The sequence below is a fragment of the Nerophis ophidion genome, linkage group LG07 (assembly GCF_033978795.1).
Source record: "Nerophis ophidion isolate RoL-2023_Sa linkage group LG07, RoL_Noph_v1.0, whole genome shotgun sequence".
In the NCBI taxonomy this organism is placed as follows: Eukaryota; Metazoa; Chordata; class Actinopteri; order Syngnathiformes; family Syngnathidae; genus Nerophis; species Nerophis ophidion.
In genome coordinates, this window is record NC_084617.1 from 30,703,895 (window position 1) to 30,718,847 (window position 14,953).

General features: G+C 40.1%; 1 protein-coding gene across 2 annotated transcripts in view; it reads left to right on the forward strand.

Annotated features, from left to right (window-relative positions):
* igf2bp1 (insulin-like growth factor 2 mRNA binding protein 1) overlaps positions 1–14,953 on the forward strand; it is an 83,040-nt gene that overhangs the window by 66,769 nt on the left and 1,318 nt on the right. For both annotated transcript variants that reach the window (XM_061905931.1, XM_061905932.1), the window contains exons 8-15: positions 733–855; positions 1,633–1,768; positions 1,835–1,957; positions 7,328–7,444; positions 8,550–8,624; positions 11,869–12,000; positions 12,076–12,189; positions 14,676–14,953. The exon at positions 14,676–14,953 is cut by the window's right edge and continues 1,318 nt beyond it. In XM_061905931.1, coding sequence (XP_061761915.1) covers positions 733–855; positions 1,633–1,768; positions 1,835–1,957; positions 7,328–7,444; positions 8,550–8,624; positions 11,869–12,000; positions 12,076–12,189; positions 14,676–14,822 — 967 coding nt within the window. In that variant the 3' untranslated portion in view covers positions 14,823–14,953. The remainder of the gene's footprint in view (positions 1–732; positions 856–1,632; positions 1,769–1,834; positions 1,958–7,327; positions 7,445–8,549; positions 8,625–11,868; positions 12,001–12,075; positions 12,190–14,675) is intronic.

Here is a 14,953-nt window from a genome sequence, read left to right on the forward strand (position 1 = left end):
AGCTTTAGTCAAACACTAAGTATCATATAGCAGTATTGCTAAGTTCTAAACAAGATATACATAATAAAAAATCACTTACTGTACAATGTCTGTTCTCACTGGGATAACGACTGGTGGGATGTTTATATCTTCCTGTTTACATCAACAATTCATCATAATCTGCACAAAGGGTGAAAACAAGTTTTTGTGTGTCTTTTTGGCCATCAGTGGGTCTAAATTGGCTGTCAAAGTTAACCAACTTGTGGGTTTATGTCCCCAGCCTTCTACTATCCAGGTGAGAGGCGTGATTTATCATCTAGAATTAACTTTCACCAACTCAGAGGCCATGCAGCAGCTCAATATGTCAATATAGCAGCATAAGCTAGTTAGCACTCTGTTAAAACTGAAAGTAAAACCCTGTGTTAGCACATATAATAACAATATTGGTAATGCGTGTTAATATTCAGGTCATGACATGTAAATGGAGGATTAGTGGTGTTTTTTAGAGAACTTTATGTGCACATTAGTGTACTCCCTTTAGATGTGTTGTTAGCCACCTCCACCTCGCAGTATTTTACGATTTAGAATGCAAAAACCAGGGAAAACCTATGTGTTCTTGTCCTTCATAAGGCTTGTAAATGATAGGTTAAAGAAAAAAAAAGAGCAGTTCCCCTTTAAAGGGACTATATATACTAAATATTCTGTTGTTTTTTTTCATTGTGGATCTCAACTTCATGTTTCTTTGTCACCAAGTGCTGACGAGGTTCCTCTGAAGCTTCTCGCCCACAATAACTTTGTCGGACGCCTCATCGGGAAGGAAGGACGCAACCTGAAGAAAGTCGAGCAGGACACCGACACCAAGATCACCATTTCGCCGTAAGAAAAACACACACACAAACACGCACGCACACACTGGTACTTTTGTGTCGCTCATGTGCAAATAAAATTGTTAAACAATAACATCTAATTTATTAACTTCAGCTGACAACTCTGCTGTCCACTTGTTATATCTGGTTTTCTTACACTTTGGAGTCTCATTTGCAAGTTTTGTATTGTAGACTTTGCTTGTAACTCAGTAGTCTTTATTTATATAGCACCTTAAGACTGTGTACAGTTCTGTACAGGACACACAAAAAAATTAAATCTGTAAAACAGTGAATAATACAATAAACAGTAACGGAATGGCAGCAATACAGTGTGTTGCTGTATTTAGGAAGTAGTCTTTGCCATTAAGTAGAATGCGCCAGTCTTGTGTTTTGTCGAGCCCTACAAAGTGTTTATATTTGGTAAGTATTGTACTTGTCACGCAGCAGCTGTTTGGCTGTAATGTGCATTTTAGTTTTAGTTTTCATCCCCATGTAAAATGGCTAATGCTAATCATGGCAAATCCAGCGTAAATTAGCATGCTGCTAGCACAATTAAAAAAATGGTCCCTTCTTGCTTCACCGACATGAAAAATCGTTACGTTTCCACGCCAGTTACTTGATCAGGTTTTGAGTCTGCAGCCTGCGTGCAACTATGCTAGCGTGTGATTTCATGCGGTAGTACAGACAGAATTTGTCAGGTATTTTTAAAAGTAGCAAACTGGCAGCCATTTTGAGTCAACGGTTGTTTGCGTGACGGGTCCCAACGAGGAGTGTGTGCTGTGCCAAGTCTTCAGGATCTGACGCTGTACAACCCAGAGAGAACCATCACAGTGAAAGGGTCCATGGAGGCCTGCTGCCAGGCTGAGGTGGAGATCATGAAGAAAGTGAGAGAGGCCTACGACAACGACGTTGCCGCCATGAACGTAAGTAGAGTTCGTACGAGGTTGGAGAAGAAGTCCGAGGGGTGCAACCTGATGATTTCTCCACAGCAACAGACTCACCTGATACCTGGGCTCAACCTGGGAGCCTTGGGCCTCTTCCCTTCCTCCTCCAATATGCCTCCACCGCCATCAGGGAACCAGGTCCCCGGGGCCCCTTACAGTTGTTTTGGGGTAAGACCAACTATCTTTCATTGGACCTCTGGAAACCTCATGTATATGTGCTATGTTGGTTATGCAAATGCTTGTCAATCAGTTTACAATCCTTTTTATTATCCAATTATTAGAAGGGGTTTAGCCCAGATATATTCTGTATTTCACATGTCAATACTGACTTTTATGTTTACAATCGTCTTTATTATATAATTATTAGAAGGGATTTAGCCAATACTGACTTTTTCAAACCCTGTTTCCATATGAGTTGGGAAATTGTGTCAGATGTAAATATAAACAGAATACAATGATTTGCAAATCATTTTCAACCCACATTCAATTGAATGCACTACAAAGACAAGCTATTTGATGTTCAAACTGATGAACACAATTTCAACACAATTTCCCAATTCAAATGGAAACAGGGTTTGTATACTGACTTTTAAGTTTACAATCCTTTTTATTATCTAATTGTTAGGAGAGATTTAGCCCAGATATATTCTGTATTTCACATGTCAAGACTGACTTTTATGTTTACAATTGTTTTTATTATGTAATTATTAGGAGGGATTTAGACCAGATATTTTCTATATTTCACATGTCAATCCCGACTTTTGTTTACAATCGTTTTTATCATCGAATTAGCCCAGATATATATTGTATTTCACATGTCAATACTGACTTTTATGTTTATAATAATTTTTATTATTGAATTATTGGAAGGGATTTAGCCCAGATATATTCTGTATTTCACATGTCAATACTGACTTTTAAGTTTACAAGCCTTTTTATTAAGTAATTGTTAGGAGGGATTTAGCCCAGATATATTCTCTATTTCACAAGTCAACAGTGACTTTTATGATTACAATAATTTTTATTATCTAATTATTAGGAAGGACTTAGCCCAGATATATTCTGTATTTCACATGTCAATATCGACTTTTATGTTTACAATCGTCTTTATTATCTAATTATTAAAAGGGATTTAGACCAGATATTTTGTATATTTCACATGTCAATGCTGACGTTTGTTTACAATCATTTTTATTATCTAATTAGTAGGAGGGATTTCGCCCAGATTTATTCTGTTTTTCACATGTCAATACTGACTTTTATGTTTACAATAATTTTATTATCTAATTATCAGGAAGGATTTAGCCCAGATGTATTCTGTATTTCACATGTCAATACTGACTTTTATGTTTACAATCGTTTTTATTATCTCATTGTTGTGAGGGATTTAGCCCAGATATATTCTCTATTTGACATGTCAATGCTGACTTTTATGTTTACCATCGTCTTTATTATCTAATTATTAGAAGGGATTTAGACCAGATATTTTTTTTATATTTCGCAGTTCAATACTGACCTTTATGTTTACAACAAATTTGATTATCTAATTATTAGGAGGGATTTAGCCCAGATATATTCTGTATTTCACATGTCAATACTGACTTTTATGTTTACCACCGTCTTCATTATCTAATTATTACAAACCCCGTTTTCATATGAGTTGGGAAATTGTTTTAGATGTAAACATAAACGGAATACAAGGATTTGCAAATCAATTTCAACCCATATTCAGTTGAATATGCTACAAAGATAAAATATTTTCCTGAAGGAAATCTCCTGAAGGAATCAATAAAGTACTATCTATCTATTTGATGTTCAAACTAATAAAAATCTTTTTTTTTTGCAATTAATCATTAACTTTAGAATTTGATGCCAGCAACACGTGACAAAGAAGTTGGGAAAGGTGGCAATAAATACTGATCAAATTGAGGAATGCTCATCAAATACTTATTTGGAACATCCCACAGGTGTGCAGGCTAATTGGGAACAGGTGGGTGCCATGATTGGGTATAAAAACATCCATCCATCCATCCATTTCTACCACTAATTCCCTTTGGGGCTGCGGGGGGCGCTGGTGCCTATCTCAGCTACAATCGGGCGGAAGGCGGTGTACACCCTGGACAAGTCGCCATCTCATCGCAGGGTATAAAAACAGCTTCCCAAAAAAAGCTCAGTCTTTCACAAGAAAGGATGGGGCGAGGTTCACCCCTTTGTCCACAACTGCGTGAGCAAATAGTCAAACAGTTTAAGAACAACGTTTCTCAAAGTACAATTGCAAGAAATTTAGGGATTTCAACATCTACGAGCCATAATATCATCAAAAGGTTCAGAGAATCTAGAGAAATCACTCCACGTAAGCCGCATGGCCGGAAACCAACATTGAATGACCGTGACCTTCGATCCCTCAAACGGCACTGTATCAAAAACCAACATCAATCTCTAAAGGCTATCACCGCATGGGCTCAGGAACACTTCAGAAAACCACTGTCATTAAATACAGTTCGTCTTTACATCTGTAAGTGCATGTTAAAGCTCTACTATGCAAAGCGAAAGCCATTTATCAACAACATCCAGAAACGCCGCCGGCTTCTCTGGGCCCGAGATTATCTAAGATGGACTGATTCAAAGTGGAAAAGTGTTCTGTGGTCTGACGAGTCCACATTTCAAACTGTTTTTGGAAATATTCGACATTGTGTCATTCGGACCAAAGGGAAAGCGAACCATCCAGACTGTTATTGACGCAAAGTTCTAAAGCCAGCATCTGTGATGGTATGGGGGTGTATTAGTGCCCAAGGCATGGGTAACTTACACATTTGTGAAGGCACCATTAATGCTGAAAGGTACATACAGGTTTTGGAACAACATATGCTGCCTATAAGCGCCGTCTTTTTCATGGACGCCCCTGCTTACTTCAGCAAGACAATGCCAAGCCATATTCAGCACGTGTTACAACAGCGTGGCTTCGTAAAAAAAGAGCGCGGGTACTTTCCTGGCCCGCCTGCAGTCCAGACCTGTCTCCCAACGAAAATGTGTGGCGCATTATGAAGCGTAAAATACGACAGCGGAGACCCCGGACTGTTGAACGGCTGAAGCTCTACATAAAACAAGAATGGGAAAGAATTCCACTTTCAAAGCTTCAACAATTATTTTCCTCAGTTCCCAAACGTTTATTGAGTGTTGTTAACAGAAACGGTGATGTAACACAGTGGTGAACATGCCCTTTCCTAACTACTTTGGCACGTGTTGCAGCCATGAAATTCTAAGTTAATTATTATTTGCAAAACAAAAATAAACTTTTTGAGTTTGAACATCAATATATTGTCTTTGTAGTGCATTCAACTGAATATGGGTTGAAAAGTATTTGCAAATCATTCTGGTCCGTATATATTTACATCTAACACAATTTCCCAACTCATATGGAAACGGGGTTTGTAGAAGGGATTTAGACCAGATATATTCTATATTTCACATGTCAATGCTGACCTTTGTTTACAATCATTTTTATTGTCTAATTATTAGGAGGGATTTAGCCCAAAGATAATCTGTATTTCACATAACAATACTGACTTTTATGTCTACAATCGTTTTTATTATTTAATTATTATGAGGGATTTAGTCTAGATATATTCTGTATTTCATTGATGAATAAACAGTGCATTCATAAAATATTCAAAGTATTCACGTTTTTTTAACTTATTTTTTTGTCCTGTCCAGCTTCTCAGGCAAATCATATACTGTAGTTGATGTAGATGCCCATATCGGTTGTTCAAATTTACTTTACAAAAGAAAAGTGTAGGATATTTCTCTTGTTCCCTTATTTAAATTTGACTTCATTAAATTTATTTATATTATCATTTGGTGCAACTGGGCCTTAGCAGGAGGGGATAGTAAGAGAAAAAAAGGAAGACAGAGGGGGAGATTGTGGGGATAAGAGGGGGATTAGACAGAGAAACAAAAACAACAACAGCCAACACAACAATAACAAAAAAACAACAAAAATAGAACAACACCAGCACATACGATATGTACAAATGATCGTAAAACTGATAGCAAAGAAGCAGTTAGCGAAAAAAATTATAATACATAAATGACAATGAGCATTTTTACACTACAACTGGAGCAATACAAATACCCATAGAAATAGCACAATTGATAATGAACAATACAGTTGTTCAAATGCAACAATACATATACATAATGATAACTACAGATAAAAAAAAGGAATACCGAAAGATGGAGGTGAAGAGAGAGAGGCAACCTATATTAATCTTGTAGATTGTTATAGTAACATACCGCATTTTCCACATTATAAAGCGCACCTAAAAACCTCAAATTTTCTCAAAAGCTGACAGTGCGCCTTATAATCCGGTGCGCCTTATATATGGACCAATATTGAGCCACAATAAGCAGTAGAAAATGGATGAACGGATGGATGGATGGAGATCTCGCAACTACTACAGATGCCAACTTCATTTTCCCCCGTAGAAGAAGAAGTGCGCTTCTTCTTCTACGGTAAGCAGCCGCCAACCTTATTTTCCCCCGTAGAAGAAGAAGCGCGCGGTGCATGCTGGGATATATGACTGCGGGAGGCGTGCCGTTTCTGTGTGTTTATGTAAAGACCCCAAAATGGCTCCAATTAAGAGACACGCTTACGACGCAGAGTTTAAACTCAAGGCGATCAGTCAAACAGTAGAACACGGGAATAGAGCAGCAGTGAGAGAATTTAACATTAACAGCAGCGACACTGACTCCTTTAATGACGACTTCGACGAGACGGGCATGTTGGATGCCGTATTCGCCCAACTGTTTGATTCGAACGCTGAAGAAGAAGAATTTGAGGGATTTGTGGATGAGGAACAACTTTATAAAGTGAGCTTAACATGTTTATTTTGTTTGTTGTGTTGTGTGACATTGTTGTTTGAGCAACGTTGAGTTATTGATATATTATTGCTTTGCACTATTTCGAGTGTTACTATATTGTGATTGCACTAACGTTTGATTTACCGTAACAGTATCAGACTGTTTTTTACGTGTTTATTGATTCGGGGAAAATAATAAATTGGCTGTTTATTCATTTTGGGAGTGAACGGAGTTGTCAGAACGCTGGTTTGTAATCTATTAATAAAGTTTGACTGACCTATCTGACTGTTTTGTTGACATTCCCTTTAGCGCAGCTCCATCTAACGGATGCATAACGTAACCCCAGCCTCTACTGTAGCATCTATTCTATGCGCCTTATAATGCGGTGCGCTTTATATATGAACAAAGTTTTAAAATAGACCATTAATTGAAGGTGCGCCTTGTATATGAACAAAGTTTTAAAATAGACCATTAATTGAAGGTGCGCCTTGTATATGAACAAAGTTTTAAAATAGACCATTCATTGAAGGTGCCCCTTATAATCCGGTGCGCCTTATAGTGCGGAAAATACGGTATATTCACTTTTTGCACAAGAAATTACTTGTAAATAAGTATTGACAGTATTTGCTCAATACACTGATGACGATGATGATGATGACGACGATGACATGTGCTCAGGCTCAAGAGCAGGAGACTGTGCACATCTACATCCCGGCACAGGCGGTCGGCGCCATCATCGGGAAGAAAGGACAGCACATCAAACAATTGAGTCGCTTTGCGGGGGCAAACATTAAGGTGTGTGCCACATTATGGTCCGTGTCACAGCAAACATGGCGCTGGTGTCCTGCCACCGCACCTCATTTTCTTATGCCTACATGTACAATACGTACATACAAAATACACATTTTCTTATGCATTGATGTACAATAAGTACTTACAAAATACACATTTTCATATGCATTGACGTACAATAAGTACTTACAAATCAGACATTTTCCTGTGCATTGATGTACAATAAGTACTTAAAAAATACACATTTTCTCATGCATTGATGTACAATGAGTACTTAAAAAATACACATTTTCTCATGCATTGATGTACAATAAGTACATACAAAATAGAAATTTTCTTATGCATTGATGTACAATAAGTACTTACAAAATAGACATTTTCTTATGCATTGATGTACAATAAGTACTTACAAAATACACATTTTCATATGCATTGACTTACAATAAGTACTTACAAAATAGACATTTTCTTATGCATTGATGTACAATAAGTACTTACAAAATACACATTTTCATATGCATTGACGTACAATAAGTACTTACAAAATAGACATTTTCTTATGCATTGACGTACAATAAGTACTTACAAAATAGACATTTTCTTATGCATTGACGTACAATAAGTACTTACAAAATACACATTTTCTTATGCATTGATGTACAATAAGTACATACAAAATACACATTTTCATATGCATTGACGTGCAATAAGTACTTACAAAATAGACATTTTCTTATGCATTGATGTACAATAAGTACTTACAAAATACACATTTTCATATGCATTGATGTACAATAAGTACTTATAAAATAGACATTTTCTTATGCATTGATGTACAATAAGTACTTACAAAATAGACATTTTCTTATGCATTGATGTACAATAAGTACTTACAAAATAGACATTTTCTTATGCATTGATGTACAATAAGTACATACAAAATATACATTTTCTTCTGCATACTGCTCAGAAAAAAAAGTCCACAAATGAGATTATTAAAATCATCTTTTACTGCCAGCAGTATTCGCACGAGTATCAGACTTTTGACAATCTATAAACATGAATCCTCTCCTTGGTTTTGGATCAAAGTGTGTTCCACTCCCATCAGATCGCCCCGGCTGAGACTCCAGACTCTAAAATGAGGATGGTCATCGTGACAGGACCGCCTGAAGCTCAGTTTAAGGTAATTACGGTGGAACCTCCATTTACGAACTGAATTGGTTCTTGAAAATGGTTTGTAAACAGTCCTTTTGGCGCTTTTAAAAACATCAACAACCATGTTGCTACAAGAATTAAAAAAGTGTGTAAAATCTTTTTTACCACAGAGGGGAGGGTGTAGGGAGGCGGGGAAGTGGGTGTGGGTTCCCTCTCCTCTCTAAGTCTAAGTCCACAGCAATTCCCTCCTTCTTTCCGGACTGGTTTGTTGGATTTTTGGAGTCACATTGAGGAACAAAATAAAGAAACAATTATTAATGTACAAATTGCAATATGTCTGAATTATTGCCACTTGTTCATTATTAATATACAAATTACAATATGTCTGAATTATTGCCACTTGTTCATCATTAATATAAAAATTACAATATGTCTGAATTATTCCCACTTGATTATTATTATTAATATACAAGAATGTAAATGCGAGGATGGAGTAGAGTTCATGACTAACACTGATCAATAATCAATCAATCAATCAAAGTTGACTTATACTGTATAGTCCCTAATCACAAGAGTCACAAAGGGCTGCACATGCCACAACGACATCCTCTACTCAGATCTCACATCAGGGCAAGAAAAAACTCAACCCAATTGGGAACAATAAGAAACCTTGAAAGGGACCACAGATGTAGGGACAATTTTTTTTGAGGATTTGAGATAAAAGAAAGGTGGCTAAAGGTAAGCCTGTGTTTATAAGTTATTAAACTATCACTCCATGCTTGATGGAAAACCCCAAGTTTAGTCGCACACCATTTGCGTTCCAGCTTTCTACATGATAGGTCAAAGCTCTGGTTTCTTCTGTAAACCAGGAGTACGCCTTTTAGGGACCTTTTTTTAGCTTTAGCTGTGCTATACTATAAAAGGTGTTGCGCAGGGCATCATTAAAATAGTTAGTGAGGTTATTGATAGAGCCCACATCATTTGGGAATGGCGCCATTACCGAAGGTAGTAGGCCAGAAAGAGTCTTAGTTGTGATAGCATCAGTGATACGACTGCTAAAGCAATGGTTATTAGTAGCTTGTTGACAATGAGTTAGAACTTTTAGTTTTATAAGGTAACGATCGGACATTATTTAGTGTACGGGAGTATCATAACTTTGGAGGTGGTGACTGGAAAAGGACTAGATGTATCCAATTACCATTGCGATGCGTGGGTTGACTTATTAGTTATGCAAGACCACACCTATTTACAATAGACTGGAGCGCCACACACGCAGGGTCTGACGGTGTATTAATATGGATTAGAGATGTGCGGATGGGCAATTATATCATCCGCAACCGCATCACCAAAGTCGTCATCCACCCGCCGTCCACCCGAACCAACATTTCATCAGAACCGTTACCGCCCGCCACCCGACCGTTGAAGACCGTTGAAGTTCATCAGAGGTCGGCCACCTTTACCACTCACAGAGCTATTTAAACCCGTTTCACAGAGTAATGAAGACAAATGGAGCCGCTAACGTTCTCGCGAATATCCAGTTGGCGTTTATCCTGACGGTAAAAATATGGGCGTGCTGTGAAGCCATTGCCTTGGACACCTTCAACAACATGTACAAACCGATTGTTAGTCCGGCAACATGTTGTGTGCAGCTTCCGCAATCACATGTACACGATTGAAAGGCATACTGGGTGATACAGAGTACACTGATGGTTGTTATATAAACAACTTTAACACTTACTAATATGTGCCACGCTGTGAAGCCACACCAAACAAGATTGACAAACACATTTCGGGAGAACATCCTCACAGTAACACAACATAAACGCAACACAACAAATACCCAGAATCCTTTGTATCGTCGACACATCCTGAATATATTTTACACCCCCGTGACCCCAACCCCGCCCACCTTAGCGATGCACGGGGGTGGGGGGTGGCGGGGTTTGGTGCTAGCGGGGTGTATAAAATAGTCAGAAAGTGTCATGGATACAAAGGATTCTGGGTATTTGTTGTGTTGTGTTTATGTTGTGTTACTGGGAGGATGTTCTCCCGAAATGTGTTTGTCAATCTTTTTTGGTGTGGCTTCGCAGCGTGGCGCATATTACTAAGAGTGTTAAAATTGTTTATATCACAACCATTAGTGTACTTTGCGTCACCCAGTATGCCTTGCAGTCGTGTGCGTGTTGCTGCGGTAGCCACACACAACATGATGCTGAACTGACAAGCAGATCATACATGCTGTAGAAGGCAACAAACTGAATGGCTTCCTAGCACGCCATAATACTTATTATCTGGGTGACTGCTGGTCATCATTCTAGAGAGTATTAGCGTCTCCTATTGTCTTCTTCGCTTAGTGACACGGGTATTTAATGGCTCTTTTAACGGCAAAGGATAACGATCCCAGAACCATATATATCAAATATTTCCGGATGGTTCAACCGCCACCCGCCCGAATCTAATTAAAATCTATTTTTTCGTCATGTCACCCGCCCGACCCGCGGTTTATCCGCGGACTCCGCGGATGAGACCGCAAACCGCGCATCTCTGATATGGATATTAAAATCCCCCTTTACAATTATATTATCTGTGTGCTTCACTAGATCAGCGACAAACTGTGAACATTCATTGATAAAGTCGGAATAGGGCCCAGGGAGGCGGCAGATAACAGCCAGAGAGAGAGGTAGTGGTGTGACAGACCTCATAGTAAATTACGTTTATTTTGTGTTGTGCGGCTTAAATAATTTTGATCACATCTAGGAATTGATCTGATGCGGATCTTCAGATTATTTGCTTGGTGCTGCAATAGATTGAAGGCCTCATAATGTGCCACCTCAGTAGAATGCATGTTCTCCTCTGGCACAGTCTCTACAGAAAAAACATTGTGAGTTGTGTATTATTCTTCCAGAAATGCTGTTTGTGCGGGAATTTTTGTGCTGGTTAGTTCTATCTTAACTGACTCCTCACCCGGACTAACAGACACTGTAATTGCCTGTGTCCGAGCTTGCTCTAGTGAAGTGAGTCAAGTGCGACTCAAACAATAATCTATGGTTCTGGGAAGTGTTGGCGCCTTCCTGGTTAGGTGATAGCTGTCCCTCCTTAGCAAGCCCAGCTTGCCCCAGAAAGAGGGGCAATTATCAATAAACGTCAGTCCCTACAAAAACTAGCCAGCAACTTGTTAAGCGAGACTAATCTGCTATACCTCTCATCATACCAATGAAATATTTCCAACATGGGACATTCTGGGATGCAACATTTTTAACATTGCTTTCCAGGCGCAGGGACGAATATATGGCAAGCTGAAGGAAGAGAACTTCTTTGGGCCAAAGGAAGAAGTCAAGCTGGAAACCCACATCAAGATGGCGGCTGCCGCTGCAGGAAGGGTGATTGGAAAAGGAGGCAAGACGGTGAGATAAAAGACTTAATGCTTGCTTTACCGCATTATTTCTACCAGTCTTGTAACCACGTTGGAATGTTATTAGGTGAACGAGCTGCAGAATCTCACGGCAGCCGAGGTGGTCGTGCCCAGGGAGCAGACACCTGATGAAAACGACCAAGTCATCGTCAAGATTATTGGACATTTCTACGCTAGCCAGGTAGTCGATGAACTCATCAATTTGATCAATTGGAGAGACAGAGAGCGCTTCTTCCTTTGACAAAATAATCCATCAGCCTCACAGGTGCGCTACTGATTAGGCAGCACAGATGCACCTTTACCACCGTGGAAACATGTCTACCAGAACTGTTGCTGATGAAGCTGGATCTCATCATCTTCAACAATCTTTGACCATAGAAACATGTCCACCAGAACTGTTGCTGATGCAGCTGGACCACAGCATCTTCAATAATCTTTTATCGTAGAAACATGTCCACCAGAACTGTTGCTGACGGAGCTAGACCTCAGCATCTTCAACAATCTTTGACCGTAGAAATATGTACTCCAGAACTGTTGCTGATGGAGCTTGACCTCACTTTTTCAACAATCTTTGACCGTAGAAATATGTCCACCAGAACTGTTACTGATGAAGCTGGACCTCAGCATCTTCAACAGTCTTTGACCGTAGAAACATGTCCACCAGAACTGTTGCTGGCGTAGTTGGACCGCAGCATCGTCAACAATCTTTGATCGTAGAAACAAGTCCACCAGAACTGTTGCTGATGTAGCTTGACTTTAGCATCTTCAACAGTCTTTGACCGTAGGTACAAGTCCACCAAAACTGTTGCTGATGGAGCTGGACCTCAGTATCGTCAACAGTCTTTGACCGTAGGAACAAGTCCACCAGAACTGTTGCTGGCCTAGCTGGACCTCAGCATCGTCAACAATCTTTGACCGTTTTAAAAATGTCCACCAGCACTGTTGCTGATGGAGCTGGAACTCAGCATCCTCAATAGTCTTTGATCATAGAAACATGTCTACCAGAACTGTTGCTGATGAAGCTGGATCTCAGCACCTTCAACAATCTTTGACCACAGAAACATGTCCAGCAGAACTGTTGGTAATGCAGTTGGACCACAGCATCTTCCATGATCTTTTAACGTAGAAATATTTCCACCAGAACTGTTGCTGACGGAGCTTGACCTCAGCATCTTCAACAATCTTTGACCGTAGAAATATGTACACCAGAACCGTTGCTGATGGAGCTCGACCTCACATCTTCAACAATCTTTGATCGTAGAAATATGTACACCAGAACCGTTGCTGATGGAGCTCGACCTCACATCTTCAACAATCTTTGATCGTACAAACAAGTCCACCAGAACTGTTGCTGATATAGCTGGACTTTAGCATCTTCAACAGTCTTTGACCGTAGGAACAAGTCCACCAAAACTGTTGCTGATGGAGCTGGACCTCAGCATCTTCAACAGTCTTTGATCGTGGAAACATGTCCACCAGAGCTGTTGCTGGCGTAGCTGGACCTCAGCATCGTCAACAATCTTTGACTGTAAAAACATGTCCACCAGCACTGTTGCTGATGGTGCTGGAACTCAGCATCTTCAACAGTCTTTGACCGTATAAACAAGTCCACCAGAACTGTTGCTGGAGTAGCTGGATCTCAGCATCGTCAACAATCTTTGACCGTTAAAAAATGTCCACCAGCACTGTTGCTGATGGAGCTGGAACTCAGCATCTTCAACAGTCTTTGAACGTAGAAGCATGTCTACCAGAACTGTTGCTGATGAAGCTGGAAATCAGCATCTTCAACAGTCTTTGACCGTAGAAACATGTCCACCAGAACTGTTGGTAATGCAGTTGGACCACAGCATCTTCAATGATCTTTTATCATAGAAACATGTCCACCAGAACTGTTGCTGACGGAGCTTGACCTCAGCATCTTCAACAATCTTTGACCGTAGAAATATGTACACCAGAACCGTTGCTGATGGAGCTCGACCTCACATCTTCAACAATCTTTGATCGTAGAAACAAGTCCACCAGCACTGTTGCTGATGTAGCTGGACTTTGGCATCTTCAACAGTCTTTCACCGTAGGAACAACTCCACCAAAACTGTTGCTGATGGAGCTGGACCTCAGCATCTTCAACAGTCTTTGATCATAGAAACATGTCCACCAGAACTGTTGCTGGCGTAGTTGGACCTCAGCATCGTCAACAATCTTTGACCGTAAAAACATGTCCACCAGCACTGTTGCTGATGTAGCAGGAACTCAGCATCTGCAACAATCTTTGACCGTAGAAGTATGTCCACCAGAACTGTTGCTGTTGGAATTGGACCACAGCATCTTCAACAGTCTTTGACAGAAGAAACTGTCGCTTCATTGTCATATTACCCTAAATATTTGTGAAGATTTTTGCCGTGAAGGTTCAGGCCGAGGCGTCCAAGAGGTGCACAGGAAATATCTCACTGCCAAGCAGATTTGTCAAGCAGGTGTTTGCTTGCCGTACAAAAACTGCACGTTTAGGAACATTAATATGCACACCTGTGAGGTGCGTGGATGATCTGGTCAAAGAGGAAGTGCTGATATTTGAAAGAAGCTGTCAGCTCTTGGAGTTGACTTCCTGAAGAAAAAGTTTGCGTTGATATTTTTGTGTCTTCAGTAAAATTTGTGTCTTTTGTCTTCCAGTTGGCCCAAAGGAAGATCCGAGACATCCTGACTCAGGTAAAACCGCCGCAGAAGGGCGGGGGTGGCCCCTCTGCCCAAAGCCAGGTGTTCTCCGACAGGTGCAGCCCCACGCAGGGACTGACACAAGACCAGCTGCGCAGGAAGTGAGGGACCGTGCTCGCTCCTCGCGCACCGCCGGGCAGACGCTCGCCTGGTTGACGGACGGACGGACGGACGGACAGACGGATGCGGAGACACAAATTGAGAAGTTTAAAGATTTGAAAGGAAGTGCGAGTCAA